The sequence below is a fragment of the Lissotriton helveticus genome, chromosome 5_1, assembly GCF_964261635.1.
Source record: "Lissotriton helveticus chromosome 5_1, aLisHel1.1, whole genome shotgun sequence".
Taxonomy (NCBI): Eukaryota; Metazoa; Chordata; class Amphibia; order Caudata; family Salamandridae; genus Lissotriton; species Lissotriton helveticus.
This window is the reverse complement of record NC_136065.1, coordinates 92,242,915-92,266,827: the sequence shown is the minus strand read 5'-3', so window position 1 is coordinate 92,266,827 and position 23,913 is coordinate 92,242,915. Positions and strand designations below refer to the sequence as shown.

The 23,913-nt window shown below is 46.9% G+C and overlaps 1 protein-coding gene across 3 annotated transcripts in view; it reads left to right on the top strand.

Annotated features, from left to right (window-relative positions):
- Window positions 1-4,042: 4,042 nt before the first annotated feature.
- Window positions 4,043-23,913, top strand: part of LOC144754199 (E3 ubiquitin-protein ligase TRIM39-like) — a 197,630-nt gene continuing 177,759 nt past the window's right edge. Inside the window, exons 1-2 of one of the 3 annotated variants that reach the window (XM_078641786.1) lie at window positions 4,043-4,642; window positions 19,079-19,174. In XM_078641786.1, the coding sequence (XP_078497912.1) occupies window positions 4,229-4,642; window positions 19,079-19,174 (510 nt within the window). In that variant the 5' untranslated portion in view covers window positions 4,043-4,228. The remainder of the gene's footprint in view (window positions 4,643-19,078; window positions 19,175-23,913) is intronic. The other 2 variants (XM_078641784.1, XM_078641785.1) reach the window with 2 other exon arrangements.

The following is a 23,913-nucleotide window of genomic DNA, read 5'->3' as shown; positions in this document are numbered from 1 at the left end:
GAGTTAAAAAGGAGGCGGGTGGAAGAGAACAGCAGATCGGCACAGGAGAAGAAAACAGGGAGTTAAAGAAGGAGGTGGGTGGAAGAGAGCAGCAGATCAGCACAGGAGAAGAGAAGAGAACAGGGAGTTAGAGAAGGAGGTGGGTGGAAGAGAGGAGCAGATCAGCACAGCAGAAGAGAACGGGGAGTTAAAGAAGGAGGTGGGGTGGAAGAGAGGAGCAGATTAGCACAGGAGAAGAGAACAGGGAGGTAATGAAGGAGGTGGGGTGGAAGAGAGAAGCAAAACAGCACGAGAGAAGAGAACAGGGAGGTAGAGAAGGAGGCGGGTTGAGGAGAGGGAGGGCGATAGAGGGAGGGAGGGCGATAGATAGAGGGAGGGTGATAGATAGAGGGAGGGCGATAGATAGAGGAGGGGGATAGATAGATAGAGGGAGGACGATAGATAGATAGATAGATAGAGTGAGGGAGGACGATAGATAGATAGAGGGAGGGTGATAGATAGATAGATAGAGTGAGGGAGGGCGATAGATAGAGTGAGGGAGGGCGATAGACAGAGTGAGGGAGGGCGATAGATAGAGTGAGGGAGGGCGATAGATAGAGTGAGGGAGGGCGATAGAGTGAGTGAGTGAGGGGGATAGAGTGAGTGAGGGCGGTAGAGTGAGTGAGGGCAGTAGGGTGGTAGAGTGAGGCGTGCAGCAGTGTGAGGCGTGCAGCAGTGTGGGGCATGCAGCAGTGTGAGGCATGCAGCAGTGTGAGGCGTGCAGCAGTGTGTGGCGTGCAGCATTGTGAGGCGGGCAGCAGTGTGAGGCGTGCAGCAGTGTGAGGCGTGCAGCAGTGTGAGACGTGCAGCAGTGTGTGGCGTGCAGCAGTTTGTGGCGTGCAGCAGTGTGTGGCGTGCAGCAGTGTGTGGCGTGCAGCAGTGTGAGGCGTGCAGCAGTGTGAGACGTGCAGCAGTGTGTGGCGTGCAGCAGTTTGTGGCGTGCAGCAGTGTGTGGCGTGCAGCAGTGTGAGGCGTGCAGCAGTGTGTGGCATGCAGCAGTGTGTGGCATGCAGCAGTGTGTGGTGTGCAGCAGTGTGTGGCGTGCAGCAGTGTGAGGCGTGTTGTAGGTGGAAGAGGACTATAACCGGATTGGTAGGAGTAAGAAAGACAGAAGGAGAAACAGAGAAGCGAGAGGTAGGGGGGTACTTGGAGCGAGAACAAAGAAAAGTGAGAGATGATTGAAGATAGAAATGGGGGGGCTTGAGGCAGTAAGAAAAGGTTTTGAGCATGGTATGTCTCTCATAATTTTGGTATGTTATTTAATAAAATACAACACGTACTTTCTTACGTGTTCAGAACATCCATTATCCTCCATATATCAGAGCTAGCAATTCCTGCAAGTTGTGTTATAATCAGGGCCACTAATTATGCGGTTTAATCTGCGGTGTTTCCGGTATAGTAGTGAATTTACTGTATTTGCCACATATTCCATAATCTGCTGTATAATATGCATCTTTAATGAATTGATAAAATAACAAGCGTATACCGTTACATGATATGCTGAAGCATTCTGCTAATTGATTGAGTTAGCCTGACCTTGGGTCCTCCTTTACCGTTTAATTCCAGAGGCCCTTGTGACAGATCGTACACTCAGCACCTAACTGTCCAAAAGAGCTCTTGTCAAATTTGATAGTGAGTATATTATAGCCACTGGGAAGGACACAGTTTAGTCGGACTGGGAATTCCCCAGCTGCTGAGAAAATGAGTCGGCCTCTACATTTAACACTTTATAAGTGACACACTGCAGAAATAAACAAGCGTCTGCATACATTGCTAGAGCGCTACGTATGAAATGCCATCAGGCACTAAAGTCTGACACCTGAATGTGAACACACTGGGCCTTCAATCATTTCTACGCTTAAAACCCCAGGAGGGACCAGATCACTTCTGTGCACAAGGAAATGACACGAGGTTGTAGGAGTTCGCGAGGCAAGAGTTGGGTAGAAGGGTGAAGGAGAGGAAGAATGAAAGAATGAATGAAAAGAGAGGGGACAGAAGAAGTTCCGCAAGAGGGAAGGAGAGAAGACAGGATAACACCTACAGGAAAGAAAGGAGATTGGGAGTTAGGTTCAGGGAAGTGTGGATGAGAAGAAGAGAAAAATGTGAAAGGAAACGATGTGAAATGAGGAGCGACTAGAGAAAAAGTCATGGAAATAAAACAGAGAGAGGCAGGGGAAGGAAAGGAGATGAGGGAAATAAAATTAAACGGAGAATACAGGAAAGATAAAGGAATTTAAGAGACAAGGTAATACATGAAAGAAAGAGACTAAGAGGAAGAAAGAGTGATGAGGTGAGGTAAGAAGAGAAAACGGAAGAGAAAGCAAAAGAGAACAGAAGTACGGGTGGGGGTGAGATGCGAGGTGAGAGGAACGCAGAGAAGGGAAACAAGAAGAGAGAATAAAATGCGAGAAAGGAGTTAAATAAAAATATGACAAGGGAGTGGAGAGAAATGAAGAAGACGGAGGGTGAACGAGAGGGGCGCTGAGAAGAAAGGATGAGACGTGAAGACGAACAAGACCGAGAGGTGGGGTTTAGTGAGGAGACAGCTCGAGCAAACTTTCCCGGGAGCGGCAGTGGCTGGTTTTATCACAAGGAGGATTAACAAGCTCTCAGCATTGCTGTGGCGGGGGGGGGCGGGGAGCGCATTCCTTTGAAGTCTGATGCGGGGGCAGGGAGCGGCAGCTTTGAAGTCTCTGAGGCACAGACAAATGGTGGTTTGTGACGTGGCTGGTTTGTGCACGCGCACGGAGCACATGCACTGTCCCTAATCCGCATTGAAAAGCCCCTTGGTAAGCTTTCCTGGAGCAGCTCTCTATGGCCTAGATGTAGGTAAATGTGATTTACCGATTCATAAATACAGAATTTTACCGATTCTGTATTCATGAATCGGTAAATCAAATGTAGGTAAAAATTCGGTAAAAAATACCGAATCGGTATGATTTGGTATTTACCGATTCTGTAATTACCGAATCGGTATTTGCCATTGATTCCTATGGGCCAAGCCCATAGGAATCAATGGCAAATACCGATTCGGTAATTACAGAATCAGTAAAAATACCGAATTGCCATGGGGACAGGGTGTCACTTTGACACCCTGTTGCACTCCTGTTTCTGGCTTGTGTGCCATGTGACACACATACATGCCCTTAGGGCATGTCTGTGTGCCACATGGCACAGGTGCATGTACACTGGAATTCGTTATTTACCATGTAATAGTATTACATGGTAAATAACGAATCGGTAATGGCCTGTGGCACTGTTTTCAGTGCCACCTACATCTGTATTTACCGATTCCGTAAATTTACCGATTCGGTATTTTACAGAATCGGTAAATTTACCGAATCGGTAAATATACTGATTCTGTAAATTATGCCTACCTACATGTCAAATCCCACATACCGGTCAGTAACGGCCGAAACCGGACGTTACCGACCGGTAATTGGCGACCTACATCGGGCCCTATATCTCTTGCATAGCAGTTGCTTACACAATACGCTAGGCGAGACCTAAAAATGACTAAAAAGCACCCATAGTGGCAGCCCCTTTCAAGGCTTCACTGGTCACCATTTACCTGATGAATGTTGCAGTGAGGTGTTCAACTGCACTAATGAGATGAAACCTCTGCTCAGACAGTGATTGTGTGAGAAAGAATTCCACGATATTGAAATAATGCGGTCAGAGATTGTTTTTACGCCGCATAATTTGCCTCACCTCGCTGTGTAATTCAGGCAACCCTGCGGCATAAATTGGTCATACGATTGTGGGTAATTCCAGTGACCCCGATAATGAATCATTAGTGTGATAATTGAGAAAAGCAGTTATTTGTAAGCCTTTGAAACATTAAGTAAAAGAGAAAATGCAGGAAGAAATTGTCATAAATATAAGGTACTAACACAAATCCATATTTAGGTGACCGCTCCTGGCACAGAATCTGAGAACAAAACCAAACTGCTGGTATTTTAGCCGAGAAAGGAGGGAAACCTCGAGTCAGAGCACAGGCTGCAGAGGAGTCAGTTCTGTGACTGTAACTTGAACCCGGAAGTTCCAGCGCAGGCAGAGCTGGGCAGACGCACAGACACACCCACTGCACACAGAGGGGCAGACGCACAGAGAGGGACGGACGCACAGACACACCCACTGCACACAGAGAGAAACTGAAACTTACCTTCACTTCCTTCATTCCTGCATCATGGCGGCAGCAGCTCCGTTCGGGAACCTCCAGGAAGAGGCCTCTTGTTCCATCTGTTTGGAATATTTTACTGATCCGGTGATGACCGAGTGTGGACACAACTACTGCCGCTCCTGCATCACTCAGATGTGGGAGGGAAGAGATGGAAACTTCCCCTGTCCACAGTGCAGGCAAATATCTTCAGGGAAAAACCTACGGCCCAACAGGCAGCTGGGGAACATGGTGGAAATTGCAAAACAGCTTCGTTTGCCCCCCGTGAAGCCCCCGGAGGAGAATCTGTGCGAGAAACATAACCAGGCACAGCTGCTGTTCTGTGCAGAGGATCAGAGGCTGATATGTTTGGTCTGCCGGGAGTCCAAGGAGCATAAAACACATCCAGCAAGTCCTGTAGAGGAGGCTGCAGAGGAGCACAAGGTACGTCTGTGGGCATTCAGGGATCACTGAGTCGCTTGGAGAGCCACACTAAGGGGCAGCCGGAGAGCACACGCTGTGTGTGAGAGTGTTCAGAGATCATAAGTCACCGTTTTGATAGGGTGGCCAGATGGCTCCATGTCACTGGGACACCACTTTTGCATTCCTGGATTTTGCTTTTACATATTATTTTCATCTGGTGTGTTGAAGCAGTAGGGCCAAGTAAAATGAAACAAGACTACAACTCCCAGAATGCCCTGATCTGTTGAGTCCAAAGCCTAGAAATGTTGTGTCCCGGTGGTGTGGAGTCATCTGGTCACACTCCCTGTGTATGCCATTGAGGAGACTGCAGAAGAGAACGGGGTGTGTCTGTGGGTGTTCAGGTAATCACAAGGGCACCAGAGAGTCCACACAGGAGGCTGCTGAAGAGCACAGGGTATGTGTGTGGATGTTTATGAATCCTAATGCACCCGTGGACCCAAAGAGAAGTCTGTGCAAGGAGTGTATGTGGGTGTTCACGGTTCTCAAGTGAGTTCCACAGTGGAAGAAGCTGCAGAGGAGCACATGGTGTGTGTGTGGATGTTCACGATTCACAAGTGAATGCACATGTTAAGTCTTTCAGAGGATACAATGTATATTTTGGGAGTGTTGTGTGTCCCCAGAGAAGGCTGCTGAAAAATAGAAGGTATGTTTGTTGGTGTTTAGTGATTGTAAGTGAATACACTCTGTGAGGCCTATAGAAGAACCTGCAAAAGAGCACAAAGTGTGTCTGTCGGAGCGCTGTGATCATGGGTTGCATACTGTGAGCCACAGAGGTGGCTGCAGAGGATCAGAAGGGATGTGTGTGGGTGTTTTGGGACCTTGCACTGTACTCCAAGGACTCAGTGTAGCACTGCAGTGTGAGTTATCGATGTCAGAAGACTTTTTTTTTTTTATTTAAAAACGTTTTATTCAAATATAAAAACGTGGAATATACATCTGGCTTTCTGATATACAGTACAAAATGTGGTATGCTTCGCCTTCGTGTTCTCCGAGAAAGAGAGGAGAAAAAAAAAGAGAGAGGGGGGGGGGGCTAGTTGTATGTCCTTGGCTGGGGTCTCGTCAGCTGTGCATCTAGGAGCTCCCACATCTCTTCTTTTGGGTTGTGTTCCTTTGAGAAATTCCCGTTATGTTGTCTGCTCCTCTGAGAAAGGTGACCCAGTTCATCCATGTTTTAAAATTGGCTTTGGCTGTGTTTTTCCAGTTCGTCAGGATTATTTTTAGGGCTGCTGTGATCAGTAAGTCTAGTAGGTCTCTTTCTTCTTTGCTGTTTAGGTCTGCTGTCATGTGTTCTGTGGCCAGGCTTACAAAGCTGATTGTTAAGTCTTTATCGAATACATCGTTCAGGAAGCTGTTCACTTTCATCCAGAACTTCCTGACTTTAGTGCAGCTGAAGATCAGGTGTTCTAGAGTTCCTTCCTCTTTCCGGCAGTTCCAGCAATCGCCTGATTCTGTGATGCCTATTTTGTGGAGTCTTGACGGTGTCCAGTAGGCTCTGTGGAGTAGCCAGAATTTTGTCTGGGCTAGTTGTGGGGTTATCTTGTTTGTCGATGCCGAGCGCCACAGTTTGACTCGTTCGCTGTCGTTTAGCCGCCTTCCCAGGAGTTGTTCCCACGTGTTCGTTGTTTTCTTATTGAGTGACGATGCAGTTGGGTTGAGGAGCTTGTATATCTTTGCCGTTTGGTGGCCTGCCGAGTTTAGAGTTTGCAAGTATTTGATGATGGTTGGTTCTTCCTTGCTTAGATTCGCTTTCGTTATGGCTGTTTTGATCTTCAGGAAGGTGTAAAGTTCCCGGTTCGGGAGCCCGTGTAGTTGTTGCAGGTTTTGGAATGTTAATGGTGACTGTTTAGTTTATAGCTGGCTTGGGAGGCTTATTCCTTTCTCTATCCATGTATCATTGTGCATTGTTGCTCCTTGGTAAGTTAACTTTGTGTTGAACCAGATCGATTCCCATGTCGTGCCTTTCAGTTTCCGTGCCATACGTTTGTCTATTTTCATCAGTGCCTCCTTTGTGTGCCGCAGTATCGGGTTCAGTCTTTGGGGGTGCTTGTTCGCGGTTAGAAGCGCTGCAGGGTTTAGCCCCTCCAGAATGTTCCTTTCCACCTCTAACCAAACAGGTTCGTAGCTTTGGGTGTTGTCTAGCCAGAAGCTCCCTTGCCTCGCTAGGCAGGCTGTTTGTAAATTTTTAAAATTCGCTAGGTTGAGTCCTCCAAGGTCTTTCGTTAATCTTAGCTTCTGTAGGTTGATTCTAGGTTTCTTGCTTCTCCATATGAAGCTGTTTATGAGTTTGTCCAGTTTTTTGTGGAATGTGTCTGTCATCAGGAGCGGTAGCATGCTGAGCGTATAGTTGATGGCTGGCGTTACCATCATCTTTATTGTTTCGATCCTGCCCCACTAGCTTATGTATTTGGGTGACCACAGGTCTAGTCTTTCTTTTATCTTCTTCAGGGTTGACTCCTCGTTGTGTTCTAATGTGGATGTTAGGTCTCTCCCGAAAAGCAGGCCAAGGTATTTGAGTGGTTTCGTCTGCCATGTCAGTCCTGAGTCACCAAGCACCTCTCTGGTGGTGTGGATGTTCATTGGCTTACATTCTGATTTGTCTTTATTGAGCTTGTATCCCGAGGCTTCGGCGTATTCCCCTATTGTGTCCATGAGTGCTGTTATTGACGCTGACGGGTTAGTAGTTGTGATGAGGATGTCGTCCGCGTATGCTGCCAGTTAGACGTTTTTTTCTTTGATTTTGACGCCTGCTATTTCGTTATTGTGTCTTATTCTGGCTAGTAGAGGTTCTAGTGCTAGAAGGAAGAGGCCTGGTGAGAGGGGGCAGCCTTGCCTGGTGCCTCTACCCAGTGTGAGTGTTTCCGAAGCGCTCCCATTTACTACCACTTTTGCTTTTGGTTCGTTGTACAGGGCCATCACCATCGATCTGTATTTGTTCCCTAGCCCGAACCTGCTCATACAGTTGTTTAGGAATGGCCAGGAGACTCTGTCAAACGCTTTTTCCGCGTCTAGTGCTATCATCACCGCCTGTTTGTTGCTGTGTGTAGTGTGGTTGATGAGATGGCACAGCAGTTTTGTGTTGTCTTGCGATAGTCTGTTTTTGATGTATCCTACTTGCGAGTTGTGGATCAGGTTTGGCAGAACCTTGTTCAGTCTATTGGCCAGTATCTTCGCGTATATCTTACAGTCAACATTTATGAGCGAGATCGGTCTGTAGTTCTGCGGGTATTGTGGGTCCTTCCCCTCCTTGGGGATTATTGTGATATTCGCTTCGCCCATGGACTCAGTCATCTTGCCTCTTTGTATGCAGTGAGTGTATGTTTCCGCCATTAGTGGTTTTAGTTGTTGGCCGAAAATCCTGTAGAACTTTGCCGTGTACCTGTCCGGACCTGGTGCCTTGTTCGGTTTGAGCTGGTTGATGGCTATTTCGATTTCTGTGTCCGCTATGTCCACTTCTAGTGCTGTTCTTTTGTCTGGAGTGAGTTCTGGCAGGGTGGTATCGTTGAGCATGGCTGTGCCGCCGTCTGCTTTTAGGTTCTTGTCCTCGGTGTATAGTTCCTGGTAGAACTGCCTGAATACCTCGAGTATACCTTTGTTCGTCGTTTGGGACCTATTAGTTTTGTCTGTTATGGCTGCGATTGTGTGTTGCCTCTGTTTTGCTTTTAGGTATGATGCCAGTTGTTTCCCCGCCTTGTTGGCGGCACATACGTTTATGGATTTGAACTTATTCAGCCACGTGCCGGCTCTTTCACTTAGAATTTTGTTCAGCTCATATTTCCTCTTCGTTAGTGTGGTCAGGGTATTCTTGTCCATAATGTTGGCGCAGTGCCCTCTCTCCAGTTGTGTTATTACCTCCTCCAGTTCGCCGATCTTCTTGTTCCTGCCACGGTTCATTCTTGCTTTGATGTTGATAATTTTCCCTCTTAGCGTAGTTTGAGGACGTCCCAGATGGTGCTTTTCCCTACTTCATCGTTGTCATTGTATTCTAGGTATTCGTTTATTGCGTCTTCGATTTCCTTCACGTTGTCTTTGTTCTGCAGGATGTCATCATTTAGCCGCCATCTTCTCGTTGGCCTCTCGTTGTGTCTTCCATGTAGTGATAGTGTGATGTGTGCATGGTCAGAGATGGTTATTGGCGCGATTTCTGTGTGGTCGATTAGGTGGGTGTGGGTATTAGACATCAATATGTAGTCTATCCTACTGTAGGAATTATGTGGATGCGACTAAAAGGTGTATTCACGTGCACTTGGATTTTGTAGCCTCCATGGGTCAGCAAGGTGTAGTTTGGTGCACAGGTCCTTCAGGGTGTTGGTGTTTTGAGATTCGTGGCTTATTCTATGTGGGTGTCTGTCCGTAGGTTGGTCCATTACCCTGTTCATGTCACCTGCTACCAGCAAGAGGTCTTCTTGAGGAATGTTGGAGAGCATCGTTTCCACTTCCTGCCAGAATTTCTTATCCTCGGAGTTTGGCCCGTAAATGTTGGCTATATGTATTTGTTCTTCTCCTCTCAGTAGGCTCGTTATTAGTACTCGCCCTTCCTCATCTGCGCTTGAGTTTTTCAGGGTCAGGTTAGCTTTCTTGCTCAGTATGGTGATTACACCTCGTTTCTTCCCATTTGCCGGCGAGCAGAAGACTTCCCCGATCCACCATGCTTTCAAAAGCTTTGCTTCTTCTTCTGTGAGCTTGGTTTCTTGCAGTGTGTAGATGTCGCCTTCCAGTTTGGCTAGGTGGTCTAGTATTTTCCTCCGTTTGATTGGGTGGTTGAGGCCTTTTACGTTCATGGATACCACCTTGAGGTTTGTGGTTAGTTTGGCTTTTGGTGTGTTATTCATGGTGGTCTGGTGTTATCGCTGTCTTCCGTGTTCTTCACTAGATGCATTGCTGAATATTTTTTTGGTCTTCCTTGGATCTTCCTAAGAGCCTCCCCCGAGGACTGGCGTGTTGGGTGTGGGGTGATAGGTGGGAAAAAGATATATGAAGAAAAAGATAGTCTAGTTATACATTTACGTACTGTACCATTCGCTTTTCGGTCTACTTGTCCCCCCCTTCTCCCTCATCCTCCCGCCCTCCCCCCCACCCTCCGCCTGTGGAATTGTGGGTGTGCAACAGCAAAGGTCCTCCCGCTCTCCCCCCCCCCCCCCCCAAGTCTCTGTCTGTTGGGAAGGCGTAGCGCTCTCGCCCTTGTGTCTTTGCATGGTGTTGGCACACTTAGTTCGGTTAGTGTCTCTTATTTGTTATTCTGAATCGGTCTGGGTTACAGGGTTTTGAAAAGGATATAGCTGGTTGTCTTCTTCTTGGTAGGCCGCAGCTACTCCCTTTCCCCTGTGGAGGTAGATGCGGTTGTGTCTATGTGCGTGCACCAATGTGCGTTGTCTGAGGTAGTTTAGTACGTGTCGCGCCTTGCTTGGCTCGAGAGCTTGCTCTACTTAAGTTCTCTTGATTGTCAGTGCGTGCAAGTAGTCTCTGTTGCAGCTTTAGGTCGGGGGCCTAGACTCACAAGGTTTACGCAGGTTTTGCCCGTGTTGTATTCTTCTTTGCCCTTGTTTCACTTCCCTCCTCCCTCAGCTCCGCCCTCAGCTCCGCCCTCAGCTCCGCCCTCCGCTCCGTCCGATGACGCTCTTCGCTTTGCTCCTGGGCTTAGTAGCTCCATTTCCTCTGGTTCCGGGCCCTTTAAGTATCTCCGTAGGTCGCTGCGGTCCTCAAAGAGTTTGCTTCCATGTCTGTCCGTTATCCTCATTCTGGACGGGCCAGCGAAGGTGAAGGTGATGTTGTTTCTGCGCAGTTGATCTCGTAGGGCTAGGAACCCTTTACTTACTTCAACTGTGATTTTTGAAAAGTCTTGAGTGATTGTCACCTTCTTGCCATTGATCAACATTGGGTGGCCTTTCCTAGCTACAGCGAATATGGCGTCCGTATGGTTGGCTCGTAAGGGCTTGCAGATTATTGGTCTCGGGATGTCGCAGTTTGCCGGTTTCTTAGCTGGGATGCGGTAGGCTTTTTCGATCTCGAATGCCCTGTCGATGCTAAGGCCGGTAAGCTTCGGAATTATGGTCTCCAGCATCAGGGCGCACGCGCCGGGGGTGTCTTCTTCCTCTTCGGGGACTCCCAGCAGTCTGACGTTACCTTTGCGGCTTCTGTGCTCCTGTTCCGCCATTGCTCTTTTTAGTGTTGAGGTTCTCCTTATCACTAAGCCCAGGTCTTTGTGCATTGACCCTGTGCGGTCTTCGAGATGGCTCACTCTTTTCTCCGCTTCATCTAGCCTTCCGTTGGCCCTGCTTTGCTCGGCTCTTATTGCTATCCGCTCCATTTGAATACTGTCCACGGTCTTTTTTGTGGCCTTTGTTAGGTCGTTGCCTTCTGTGATTTTCTTCAGTAGTGTGTCCAGCGTTTATCGTTTCGTTTCCTTGGCCGTTTTGTTTTTTTGCTGGTGACTCCGGAATGTCATTCTTGCTCTTTTTGGGGTCGTTTGTGATCTTCTTGTCATCCTTCCCTGCCATGGTATCGAAACCTCTTCTGACCTGATGCGTTAGAAGTCTGCCTTCTTTCTGTTGCTGTTTATTTGGTTCCGCCCTTGGATCTCTTGCTGCTCTGGTGGTTTGGCTGCTGGGTGGGGGCAGGGTGTCTTCTCTGAACCTGCACGGCCACTTAATGACACTGGTTCTGGTCTTCGCCCCCGCCAGCCTCCTGCGTTTTGGGTGCCCCTGCTGCGCCTCGTGTCGCCTGCACTCCTCTGCAGCTCTCACGCTTGCTTAGCGATTTCTCTTGGTTCGCCTCTGTCTCTTTTTCCCGCTGCGCGGTCTCCCACGCGCTGAGGGGGTGTGTGCTTAGTGTGTTGGCTGGCGTCCAGACCGGTTCGTCTCGGCCCGCTTATTGTCTGTGCGCCCCTCCCCTGTGCTGTTCTTTCTCTTGGGCCGTTGCGTGCCTGTCTCTGCACACCCTTTGTCTATTTTGCTATTTCTCCGCTGTATCGTTTACTGCTGTGCTAAGATGGCCGCCACATGCTTCTTTTTCTTTTCCAAGATGGCCGCTGTGATATCGGTCTGCACCGCGGCTGTTTGTCTGCTTGAGGCTTGTGTGCGCCGCTTCGCCAGTTCCTACTTTACGCCTTATCTAAGCGCCGCAGCGCGTGTCTCTGTCAGTGCTTCTTCTGTCTTATATCTCGCCTGACTGGTCGCCGTCTCGCTCACCGCCGCTTAGAGATGGTCGCCCCGTACCTCTCTCCCTTTGCCAAGATGGCCGCTGCGTTGTCGGCTCGCCTCTCTGTCAGCCTTATGCTTACGCTGTGACAAGATGGCCGCCCCTTGCTTCTTTGCCTTTGCCAAGATGGCTGTTCATGCACTCGGAGGGTTTGCAGGCTTAGTTGCTAGCTTTGCGGTTCGCGTTTGGCTTTTGATCTGCCTTTCGCCAGGGGCGCGCTTACTTGGATATCGCCTCCTGGCTGCGGCCGGCGTTGGTTTGGTTCTGCCTATCGCCTCCCGCGTTCTCCTTTCCTCCTCTGGAGTCACGCCGCCATCTTGTGGTCGCTCCTTCCTCTCCTGCCCCGTTCGCTTTCTTCTCCACCGTTGCCTCGTTCTTTACTCTTTTGGTCTTTTAAGCCTCGCATGGGGTGCCGCTTATGTTCCTACACGCCCTCGTAGCTTTTGGTCGCGTTTCCTTCGCGTTAGCCTTTGTCGCGCGCCGCTCGTTCGACTTGGGGGTCGGGAGCTCCGGACTTAGTTATCCTGCCTCCTTGCCATCCAAGCCACGCCCCCGATGTCCGAAGACTTGATGAGACATTACAGGGTGCGGCACACAGGCTCCATGAGCACAGACACAGCAGAAGAGGTGCAGCAATGCGGGGTATGGCATATGGGCTCACATGGACATCAAACAAATGTACTAGGCCTTAAAAACATTCTAATGGAGGACAGGGGTGTGAGGAGAAGTGACTAGCGGGGAGGCTACAAAGAGAAGGGGGACTGTAGGCACTGACTACAACTAAGACTTTGATACTCCCTACAACAGAAAGCATTTCACACTCACCGAGGCCCCCATCACAGCACATTGGAGCCTCACCTCACAATGATCCAAGCACTGCATCCTATACACCTAGGCCTGAAGGTACCTGCGCCTGACAGCACTGCGAGGCCCTGCTCATGGTAGTACAGCGCTAGACAGATCTGTGTCAAAGCACGCATGCTGCACATACAGCCAGATAAAGCCCAGATATGACATACTACACGGAGGGTAGTGTCAGTAGGCGCTCTCCACTCTGAGTCTGAGGCAACATCCACCATACTACTATTCTCGGCTGCCATAACCTTGAGTAGTGTCATCGGCTGGTCATGGGAGGGGGATCCACTCAGGTTATAAGTAGGACCTCTTTGGTAGCTCTTGTCTGGGGGCTCGTTGGCCGGGTCTCCTGCACAAGAGGATATTTCGGGCCAGGACAGTAAAACGTAAGCAGTTTGTCTCATGGACACTGCACCGAAACCTTTCACCCTGCTGTTCCTGGTCTCAATCTGTCTGCTGCCATGCTCCATGCTTGGGGTCGGTCCTGCTCTCCTGGCTGCCTGTTCCTTGTTGCAGACTCTGCATCAGCGGGTTGCCTGCTCTCTCACAAATCCTGCCTGTTCCCAGCTGCAGCCCTGAATGACGTTGGTGCCTGTTTCCTCTTGCAGACCCTGTAAAGGGCTGGTGTCTGCTCTCTTCTTCAGGCCAGTTGCTTGTCTCAGACCCCTTCATGACTCTGTTGGGTGTTTTCTCTGTTCCTGTCCCTGTAAGAGGCTGGGGTCTGATTCCTGCTTCAGACTTTGTAAAGGGCTGGAACATGCTCTGTTGCAGACTCTCTCTGCGGACAACAGTCTGACTGCTGTCCTAGACAATGAAAGCACTTGATATCTGCGCTCAGTCTCTCTCGCTGCCCGTTTCATGTCTTCTACTCTATATGGTGCCTGCTGTCTGATCTCTCTCCCAGACCTGGCGCCTGCCTGTTCTCTTGCTGTGACTGTTCTCCATCACAGACCCTGAATGAGGCTGGTGCATGTTCTCTTGCTGTGATTGTCTGTTCTCTGTCACCATCCCTGTAAGAGGCTGGTACCTGCTCTCTTCCTGTGAGTGTTCTCTGTCACAAACTGTGTAAATGTTTGGTGCCCGCTCCCTCATGTTGGTTGTCTCTTCTCTGTTAAAGACTGTGATCATTTCTTTGGTTGTCTGGTCTTTCACAGACCCTGCATGTGGCTGGCACCTGTATAGGACAAGGTCCAGATATGGTTAATCCGTTGAGGGGGGGTCTAGATTTTACATATTTAAGAAGAATATGGAAAGGTGTGGCCAGAATTTACAATCTGGACATCAGTTACTGGTACTGACAGTCTTAATATATATAGGCAGTACTTATAGCCTGGATACAGAGTGTAAGCCGAGGGGATGACCCCTGAGAAGATACTGTTGTTGAGGGAAGGTCAAGGTGGGGGGGGGGTGAGTTGAAGCTGATGCCGCATCGAAAGGGATCCTGGAGCATGAACGAAGAAGGCTTGCCTTCTGGGTTTGTCTTCTTACAATTGTTTGTCTTAAGTTTGGTGATATCCATGCTCCTGGACTGATGTTGTTCCTTGAACGTGTGGAGTTTGTTTGCCAGGTGAGCTGGGGTCTTGTTAAGGAGAACTTTATGTGATGCAGCTGGTCATGAAGATGAGCTAGGCTGGAAGGGGAGCCAGTACAGGTCATTTAATGTGGTGGGGATTTCTTCAAGCCTTTGGTGGGCTGTGCTGCTGTATGTATGCTGTCTTTAAGGGGAGCTAGGGTGGTGTTGGAGAGACCATTGACTAAGGCCTTGTCCCCACCCCCATGGAAGAGGCCCTGTATGTTTGTTCTGAAGTCATCTTCCAGGAGAAACAACTTCTTCAAGAGAGGACATTGGAATCAAGCTTACTTGGCATTCTTTGTCACTTATTGAATGTGGTGCTTGAATGAGAGGTCTGTGTTGAGGGTGGGGGTAAAGACAGATAGATTTAACTTGGAGAGCAAGGCTTAAATTTGGGTCTGTTTTAAGCTGGTGGCACACAGGAAGAGTTCCATCTTTGTGGCATTTAACTTTAATACATTAGTTGACATCCAAGACTAGGTGTGATCAGGGCAGATTTGAGGATGTTATTGGGTGAAGAAATTTAAGGTAGAGTTGAGAATCATCTGCATATTGATGGATCTTGATGCTGCGGTCTGTGAGGATGGATCAGAGAGATCCCTTGTAGAGGTTAAAGATGATGAGAGAAAGGATGGAGCCCGGAGGTACTCTGCTGGAGACAGGGCATTTCTGTGAATTTGTGGAACCTATTTGCATTAACTGGTGCCAGTTGGTGATGTAGGATGTGAACCATTTCAAGACAGTGCCTGAAAATCACACTCATTTTTTCAGGGTATTGATCAGAGCTGGATGGTTGTCTGTGCCTAAGACTGCAGAGATGTTCAGGATCAGGACTATGAGGTCAGGAGTTTTTCTTGTCGTTGATGAGGAGGGTGTTGTCGACTACTTGGAGTGTGGCTGTGTCAGGGCTGCAGCACGGTCTGAAGACAGATTGGTCATCCTGTAGAAGATAACGCTTGCTGATGTGCTCCTGTAGAGCGTGGCAACTGCTTTCTTGTTGATCTCCCCATAAATAAAGGGTTGGGTAATAGGGCTGACGTCTGTGAGGTCGGCTAGGCCCAGAGATGGTTTCTTTAGCAGTCAAAAGATCTTAATAGTGTCTGAGTGTTCCTTGGCTGAGGGAGATGCTGACCATGTGGATCAATTTAATGATAGATGAAGGAAGGGTCTTCTTTTAATCGTTTAGAATATTGCGGAGATCCATGCATGATACGGGATTGAAGAAGATCCATTGAGGAGTGTGGCAATAGGGGATGGTTGGAAGCGGAGGGACCGTGGAAGCGGCAACAAGGTTGGATATGATTTATTGATCTTGGTAAAGAAGAGTTTGATGGCATTGCATTTCTCAAGAAACAGAACAGAGGCAGCACCAAGGATAAAGTAGCCAGGACCATGTAGTATCAATAAATAAATTCTTTTATTTTCTCATTTATAGGACAGCCAACGCGTTTCGCTCCCCAACCGTGGGAGCTTCGTCAGGGCTGAAAACAACACAGAAGTACACCAATATTAATAACACATACCAACATGACATTTACAATAAACAAACAAGGTTTAAAAAATACATTGCAGTTGTGCTTTGAACGAGACGAGATGGCCAAACTAAAAAGAAGGTCACAATAATAATCCTATATATATTTCTTGGAAAACATCTTGCATTTAGATCCAAATATCTAAACACAAAAGTCATGCAACTTAATGGTTTATATAGGACATTGGTAACCAGAACCAAATGTGAAAAGTTATGAAAAAGAATTACCTCAGGTAACGCAGATAAAAATAGCCATTGAATGAAACCCGAGTAAGAAGAAGAAAGAAAGGAGGAAAGCAAGAGAAGGTGAAGCAGATAAAAATAGCCATTGAGTAAAACCCAAGTGAGGACAGGGCAAGAGTTGACACTATACACAAGACGTTCTCACCAAGTGTGTTGGTCAGAACTTGAAGCGACGAAAAATAACGTCAATGGAGTCGTCCGATCCAAACAGTACAGAAGCTGAAAATAGTACAGAAGATCAATTAATATATGGGAAATGATCCAGAAATCAAGCCCTAACAGGTTTTAAAAGGCATCAGAACTCCTTACCCTATGGCAAACTTTCGATATCCGGATAATATTTTAGCCACGTCAAGGGTATATATTTAAAAGACACAATTCGTCCAAGAAGTTCCACTGAATCAAAAGAAGATAAAGAGGATTTCAATCAATGCACGTCAAGAATTTAGTATTAAAAAGCTGGTTGCTGGTAAGCCATATTATATATTAGCCATGTCAAGGGTATATACTTAAAAGACACAATTCGTCCAAGCGGTTCCACTAAATCAAAAGAAGATAAAGAGGATTTCAATCAATACACGTCAAATTTTAGTATTAAAAAGCTGGTTGCTGTTGAGCCATTTTGTACAGGCTAGTCACAAAGGACAATATTATCTATATGGACATAACACGCGGCGATTGGGATTCCTACTCGAATCAATATTATAAAATTACTCACAAAATTAGTGTAAAATTTCTGGTATCCAAAGAACAGTAAATGCGCAGACCATAATAAGCTGCCACCAAAATTGCTGTAATGAAAAATGAAAAGAAAGGGGAGTACTGTATATACATACATTGTAAATCACGACCCCACACAGTAATATCATTTATCCAAAACAGTAAATCACATGAGGGCGTATCGACTGAAACCTAAAGGTCCTGCTGAAAAATAAAAGGCTCACAATCCCAGCGTGTACAGACCCCAAGAGTTTCGTGACATTTTTAAACATACCCAGGGGCATTTCTCGACTGATGCAAAGATTGTGCCTTCGGCGAGAGGATCGATTCAATGTTTGACAGCTTGAAGAGTTTTTCTTCTGTTCTCACTGATGGTGGTTTTGTAGTAAAAAGATTTAGCTGCTATGCTAAAGGATCTGCAGTTAGTGTTTTTAGTAGGGTGTTTTGACTTCTCTTGTTTTCGCATGGTACGTTTATTTTCGTCACACTCTGACATCTCTGGAGGGCTGAAGTGTTCTGGCATGTTTTTGGTTTTCTTTCGGAAGACTGTCTTTGATGGAGTGGAGGAATCTTTTTCTTCTAATTGTTTGTCCTTGATTATCAGGTGTAGTATATGGATGGTGAAGATGGTGGTAAGGTGATGATTAGTTCTACACTCGGAGGTTAGTTTTACACGTCTTTATTCGGATGTATGACATTACAACGCATGCTTTTACATCACATGCTTTTACAACGCGGTTTTTACAACGCATACCATCACAAAGCATAGTGCTTTTAGGCGCTGGATAGTGAATTGTTTAATTTACTATTCCAACTCCAGTCCCCGTGGATAGTAGGGAAGGTGTTGGATAGTACATTAAACCTATTCCCTATCCTAGAGCGCCCCCCAGCGCAATGCGTTGTAATGGTTTGCGTTGTAAAAGTTGCGTCGTAAAGGCACTGCGTGGTAAAAGTTGAGTTGTAAAGGTTGTTTACCCTTTATTCATCAGCGGGTAAACGTGAATTCAAAGGGTCTCACCGTTTCTAACTCACATGACATCTCCCCCTTGTTAAAAAATTGACAAGTCTAAGGGCCAGATGTACAACGCTTGCATTTAGCAAGTCCCAAATTGCGTCAATTTGTGACTCTCTAAATGCACTGTACAACAGTGTCTCAGACAATGTGTGCAATTCCCAATGGGGTTGCAAATTGCATGCCTCATGCATATTAATGCGGCTGTCGCAATTTGCTATCCCATTGGGAATGGCTAGCCCTCCTCGGGATAGTGGCCTGCTGGGCTCAGCAGACCACCATGTCTGGGACTGCTTTTAAATAAAGCAGGTTTTTCCCACAATGCAGCCTGTTTTCCGGGATGCATTTAAAAAAAAAACAAATGAAACTTTGAAGTTTCATTTTTTAAGGGCAGGCAGTAGTCCCTGGGACCACTGCCTGCCCTTAGAAAATAATTGTGCATGCTTTCCCAAAGGGGAAGCGGTGTGCCTTTGAGTCGCTATTAGGGAGGGACTCCCCTTCCTAATAGCAAGTAGCTAAACCTATTTTGCGAGTCGCTAATTGATTAGCAACTCGCAAAATAGGTTTTGTAAATTGGGCTTACCTATTTTGCAGTCGCAAAGGGGTCAGAAATCCCATTTGCGACCGCAAAATACAGTCATACATCTGGCCCTTTGTGTTTTCATGCAGTTAGACACAATGGTCCCGATTTACAAAGGTAAACTTAGACTTTTGGTCTAAACTTAGACCAAACGTCTAAGTTTACGACTTTGGGAATTCACATAGGGCATTCCACAAGTACTATCCTTATATCCTATCTGCACTCAGAGCTGATGTCCGACCCAAGTGCGAACATAAAGATAGTACTCTTAAATGCCCTTTGTAAATTCTCAAAGTCGTAAACATATATGTTTGGTCCAAGTTTAGACCAAACGCCTAAGTTTACCTTTGTGAATCGAGCCCAGTGTCTTTATCTAGTAGCAGTAAGGGCCAGTGATGAAGCTAGTTTACATGGAACAGGATTTCAGGTGCTTATAGGGAGGAACAGGACCAAAGTAGTGACACAGTTGTCTGTGTCCTTGTCTGTGATTCTTACGGCTGGTGCTTACAATCCGGGTATGTGCGACTGGTACTTAAAATCTGGATATGTTTGGGTGGTACTCACAATATTAATGTATGACTGGTACGTACAGTCTGCACACATGGGGTTGATACTGTTGTGACTCTTTTTTGCAAGTAAGACCGCACTCTACAGACCTACACTTATTTTTTTCACTCTCACCCCTGCAGGTAAAACTTCAAGAGTGGATGCGTGTTCTGAAGAAAAAGGAGGAATATATTCTGGAATCTAAAGTCAAGGAAGAGGAACAATATAAAACCATGAGGGTGAGTGGTTGCAGTTAGACCTGTGTATCAATGTGTCTGTATATGTCTGTGTCCATGTCTTTGTGTGGACAGGCAGAGGCTGATGAGTGACCCTACAGACTGGGTTATGGTTCCCACCAGATAAATATACTGACCGGAGTCACTGCACTTGGATAGTGGGGCTGAAATCAGCCAATGGCTCGTCCTAAAATAAATAAAAACAAGAATTACTTTTCTGACCTTAAGATAGTACTTACTCACATACTTGCATGGTGTGTGTTAGTGTATGTGTGCACAGGTGCAGCATTATCTGGCTGTGAGTATGTGCCTGTGTGTGTGTGCATGTGTGTATGCACGTTTATCCTTAGTTGTACATGTCTAAGTATGATCCTGGAGTTATTCATGAGAGTGCATGCATGTCTGCACATCTCTATCGTTGAGTGTTTTTGTGGGCATGGATGAGTGTGTCTGTGTATGCATGTATATATTTTGAGCTATAGAGAATCCAGATGCATGTGTGTACATGTGTGTTTGAGGCTTGGGAATGCTTTAGTTTGGATTTATTGGCTATGGGTTTGTACTAGCACATGTGAATGCCTGTCTAGGGGTTTCCATACCGCAAAGGTTAGTGGTATTTGTGAATGTGTAAATGCATGGGCATCTGTATGAGTGTATACCTCTATGAGCTTGTGTGTTCATAAGTTGGGAGTTATACATCAATGACATTATGTAGGCAGCTCTGTGTCAGTATGTATATATTTGGGATGGGTGAATTTGCGGGGTTTGTGTATACACGGTTGTTAGAAATGGGGGTTTCTAGTTGGCAATGGGTTTGCACCTTTGTCCAAGTAGGGACTCTACTTCCTATTCAGGATAAGGGGGATACACCGCTAAAATAACCCCTGCTCACCCCCTTGGTAGCTTAGCACGAGCAGTCAGGCGTATTTCAGAGGCAGTTTGTAATGGATTTGCACATAACCAACAGTAATACAGTGAAAACACTACCAAAGGACAGCACACCAGTTTTAGAAAAATAGCCAATATTTATCTGTGCAAAACAAGACCAAAACGATACAAGACCAACATACAGTAATTAGAAATATGCACTTTGCAATAATAACTTTAGAAATGCAGTTCTTTGAAGGCGTTAGCTCTGTCCATGTCCAGGTCAGCGGTAAGGTCGGCAGACTCATAAACAGTACCTTTTCCGTTGCGGCCGATCATGTTGGTGTGGGCCGGTCGTGGCAGCGGTTGTGAAGTGAAGAGTAGCGGTGTGGCGTGCGGTGCCCTCAGGTCGCGGTGCAGGCAGCCGCTCGGTGACAGTCGGACAGTGGCGTCGGTGAGAACAGGGCTGTGGTGCAAAGTAGGGTGGTGCTTGCTGTGGCGCTGATAGGTCACGGTGCAAGCGAAAGAGCCAGTTGAAGGGAAGCTGGCGTTGGTGGGCCCAGACTGTGGTGTGGGATGGGGCGGTGCGTCATAGGACTCGCGAGCGGTGCCCTCAAGCCACTGTGTGGTCACGGTTGTCAAAGTCAGTGTGCAGTGATGGCGTTGGTGAGATCCGGGCGGCAGAGTAAAGCGGTGCGGTGTCCACAGGTCATGGTACAAGCAGTAGGTTGGTGGTGGCGGTGGTCGTCGTCGTCGGTGAGGCCAGGGTTGCGTATGAGATGCAGCAGTGCCCTCTGTGGTGCCTTCAGCGACTGAGTCGGCTGATTTCCCCCTCTGTGGCAACTGAAACCCACGTTTCCAGAGGCGGTACCAAGAGGTGAGTGAAGTCTTTGATGTCCTTGAGACTTTGTGAACGGGGGCAAGCTCCGTTTCAAGCCCTTGGAAATAGTCAGCACAAGTATAGAACATTCAGTCCAGTCCTTTCACTACCCACGGCAGAAGCAGCAACTGCAGGTCAACCCAAAAAAGCAATAACACAGCAAAGGGGCAGTACTCCTCCTGGCAGCTCTTCCAGCTCTTCTTCTTGGCAGGTTCCTTGATTCCACGGAGTTCTCTGAATTCTGTTATCTCTCTGAGACTTCCAACCGGAGGCAAGCTATACTTAAAGCCCTTGGAGAAAACTCTTATAGCAGCTGGTTCAATCCAGTCCTTTCCCTGCCTAAAACAGAAACAGCAAGCAGGAGGCCAACACAGCAGAGCACAGAACAAAGTGACTGTTCCTCCTGACAGCTTTTCCAGCCCTTCTTCCTAGCAGGTTCCTTAGTTCAGCAGTAATCTGAAGTTCAGTGATCTGGAACCCAATATTTATTCCGCGTTTCTCTTTGTTCTCTTGGGCAGAGAGTGTCCGTACTCAGCCCAAATCAGTTCTGTTCTCTCTGTTCCAGCTTCCCGGCAGGAGGTGGAGACAGCCTTGTGCAAGGGAGACTGGGTCTATTCAGGTGCAAGGGAAATCCCCTCCCACCACTCTAAATGCAGCCCAGGTCTATTCAGCCCAGTTCTGAGTCACCCAGGAAATGCAGGACACACCTCAACCGCCCCAGTGGCTGTCTGCAGTGAATGCATCTCCCCAGCCCCTGTCACTCCAAACCCAGACAGTCAATACACACACCAGCCATGGCACATAGGATTGCTTAGCAAGAAAATACCCACTTTCTAAAAGTGGTATTTTCAAACACTCAACATAAAACAAATCTTTACTAAAAGATGCATTTTCATATTCTTAGTTCAGGCATACTAAACTCCATTTCTCCAACTTGCCCCAAGGGAAGTTATGCTTGTAAGTTGTTACAAAGTATCTCCCATTCTGTCATATGGGCCAGATAGCCTTTTTAATAGTGAAAAACTAAATACACTGTATTTCACTATCAGGACATGTCACACATACCAGTACATGTCCTACCTTTCACATACCCCCACGGGCAGTGTGCAGTGTATCTTGGGTCTACCTGAGGGGTGACTGACATTTAATAAAAGGGAAGGTTAGGGCTTGGAAAGTGGGTGCCTTTGAGTAAAGTCGACATGGCAATCAAAACTGTGCGCAGACACTGCTGTGGCAGATCTGAGAAGCTTTTTGAAGGGCTGCTTGTGTGGGTGGCGTAACCAGTGCTGCAGGCCCACTAGCAGTATTTGATTTACAGGCCCTGGGCATACACAGTGCACTATACTAAGGACTTAGTAGTAAATCAAATATGCCAATCATGGAAACACCAATCTATAACATAATTTACAGGGAGTGCATATGCACTTCAGCACTGAATAGCAGTGATAAAGTTCCCAGAGATCTAAACCCAAAGAAACCAGGGTCAACAACAGGAGGGCAACAAGTAAACAGTCTGGGGATAAACAAGCTGAAAAAGCCAGGTCTAACAACGGTCTGAAGATATTCATCTGAAAATGTGTACAACTGTCTATAGATATATGTGTGAGTGCGCACATTAATGTGTGCATCTGTATGAGTCTGTGCTTCTGTGAGTCTGTGTATTCTTGGGTCTGGAGTTATCGATCTGTGAGATGTTAAATGCATCTGTGTGTGAGTATGTGTATGCAAGGTGTGTCTATGACTCTGTAAGTCTGTGTTTGAATGGAGTGAAAAGTCCCTCTGTGATGTATACAAGCATCTCTGTGCATCTCTATGATTGTGCACCTCTGTCAGTTTGTGTGTGCACGGATCTGGAATTATCTATCTATCCATCCATCAGATCGAGCAAGCCCAGTGTAAGACCCTTCCTAAAGCAAGCTTTTAGTAATGTAATTGTGCTACGGTATTTTTTACACAACATCAACCACTGACCTTGGACATTATCGGTTCTGCTCAATCTTCATTGCAAGGTTTTTCTGCAACAGTCTCATTAATCAGCCATAGTTTGATGTGTCATATTTTATGCCTTCATTAAAGTTCTCTTACAGGGATAGACCATACCTGATTGGAATGTCCCAGGATAACTATTGCACTTACTCCTAAATTGTGGTTTGAAGGAAGGGCAGGCCTGTAATGTGGAAGCACCATCAGCATTGGTGCACATTTATCACCTCTCTGACACTGCCATTGGTTGCAATATTGAAGTGTTTAACAGGGTTATCTATAGTGATAAATTCAACAAGGGAGTGACTGCCATAAAAATGTCACGATAAGTGATATACTCTCCCACAGTTTCTGTGAAAAGTTTTTCTAAAATACACTCTTTATTCTGTAGTGATAGTTACCTCACTCGTCACTATGCCGCCTGATAATACTGACAGCTAAGTGATGCGGTCATTGCTGTAAAACACTGTGCATCAGATCATAGCCCTGCGCACAAGGCTCAGGGTTTGTGCACCGCCAGACCACCATCAAGGCTAATGATCCTGTTGGTTGAGGTTGTTTGCCTCTAGTGTCCTGGGGTCTGTCGGACTATGGCTCGAAACTGAGCCAAGGACATCCCTTTCTGCACTTGATTCTCAGGATAGCGAGATCAAGCAGTCAAAGGCTTCTCACAGAAGTAGAGGGCGGTTCAAGCACTCAGAACTCAACAGACACGGTAATGTTATGTCTAGCCCTGTTCTTATTTTTTTTAATCATTTAAGCTACCAACAAAACAAAATACAACATAGTTCAATAAAGGTACAATTGCAGGGTTGCAATGTACAATCCCCAGAAAAGCGCAGCACCTCCGCTGGTGCCCTTTACCCTCTGTAGGATTTCTAATGTCTATGGTCCCTGGTATGTCAACAAGTTAAACCAGTTTTCAAGAAACATTCCACTGACCCCAGCAAACTCAAGGACTACCGTTCTATCTCTCTGCTCCCCATTCCCATCAAGGTCCTCGAAAAGGCCA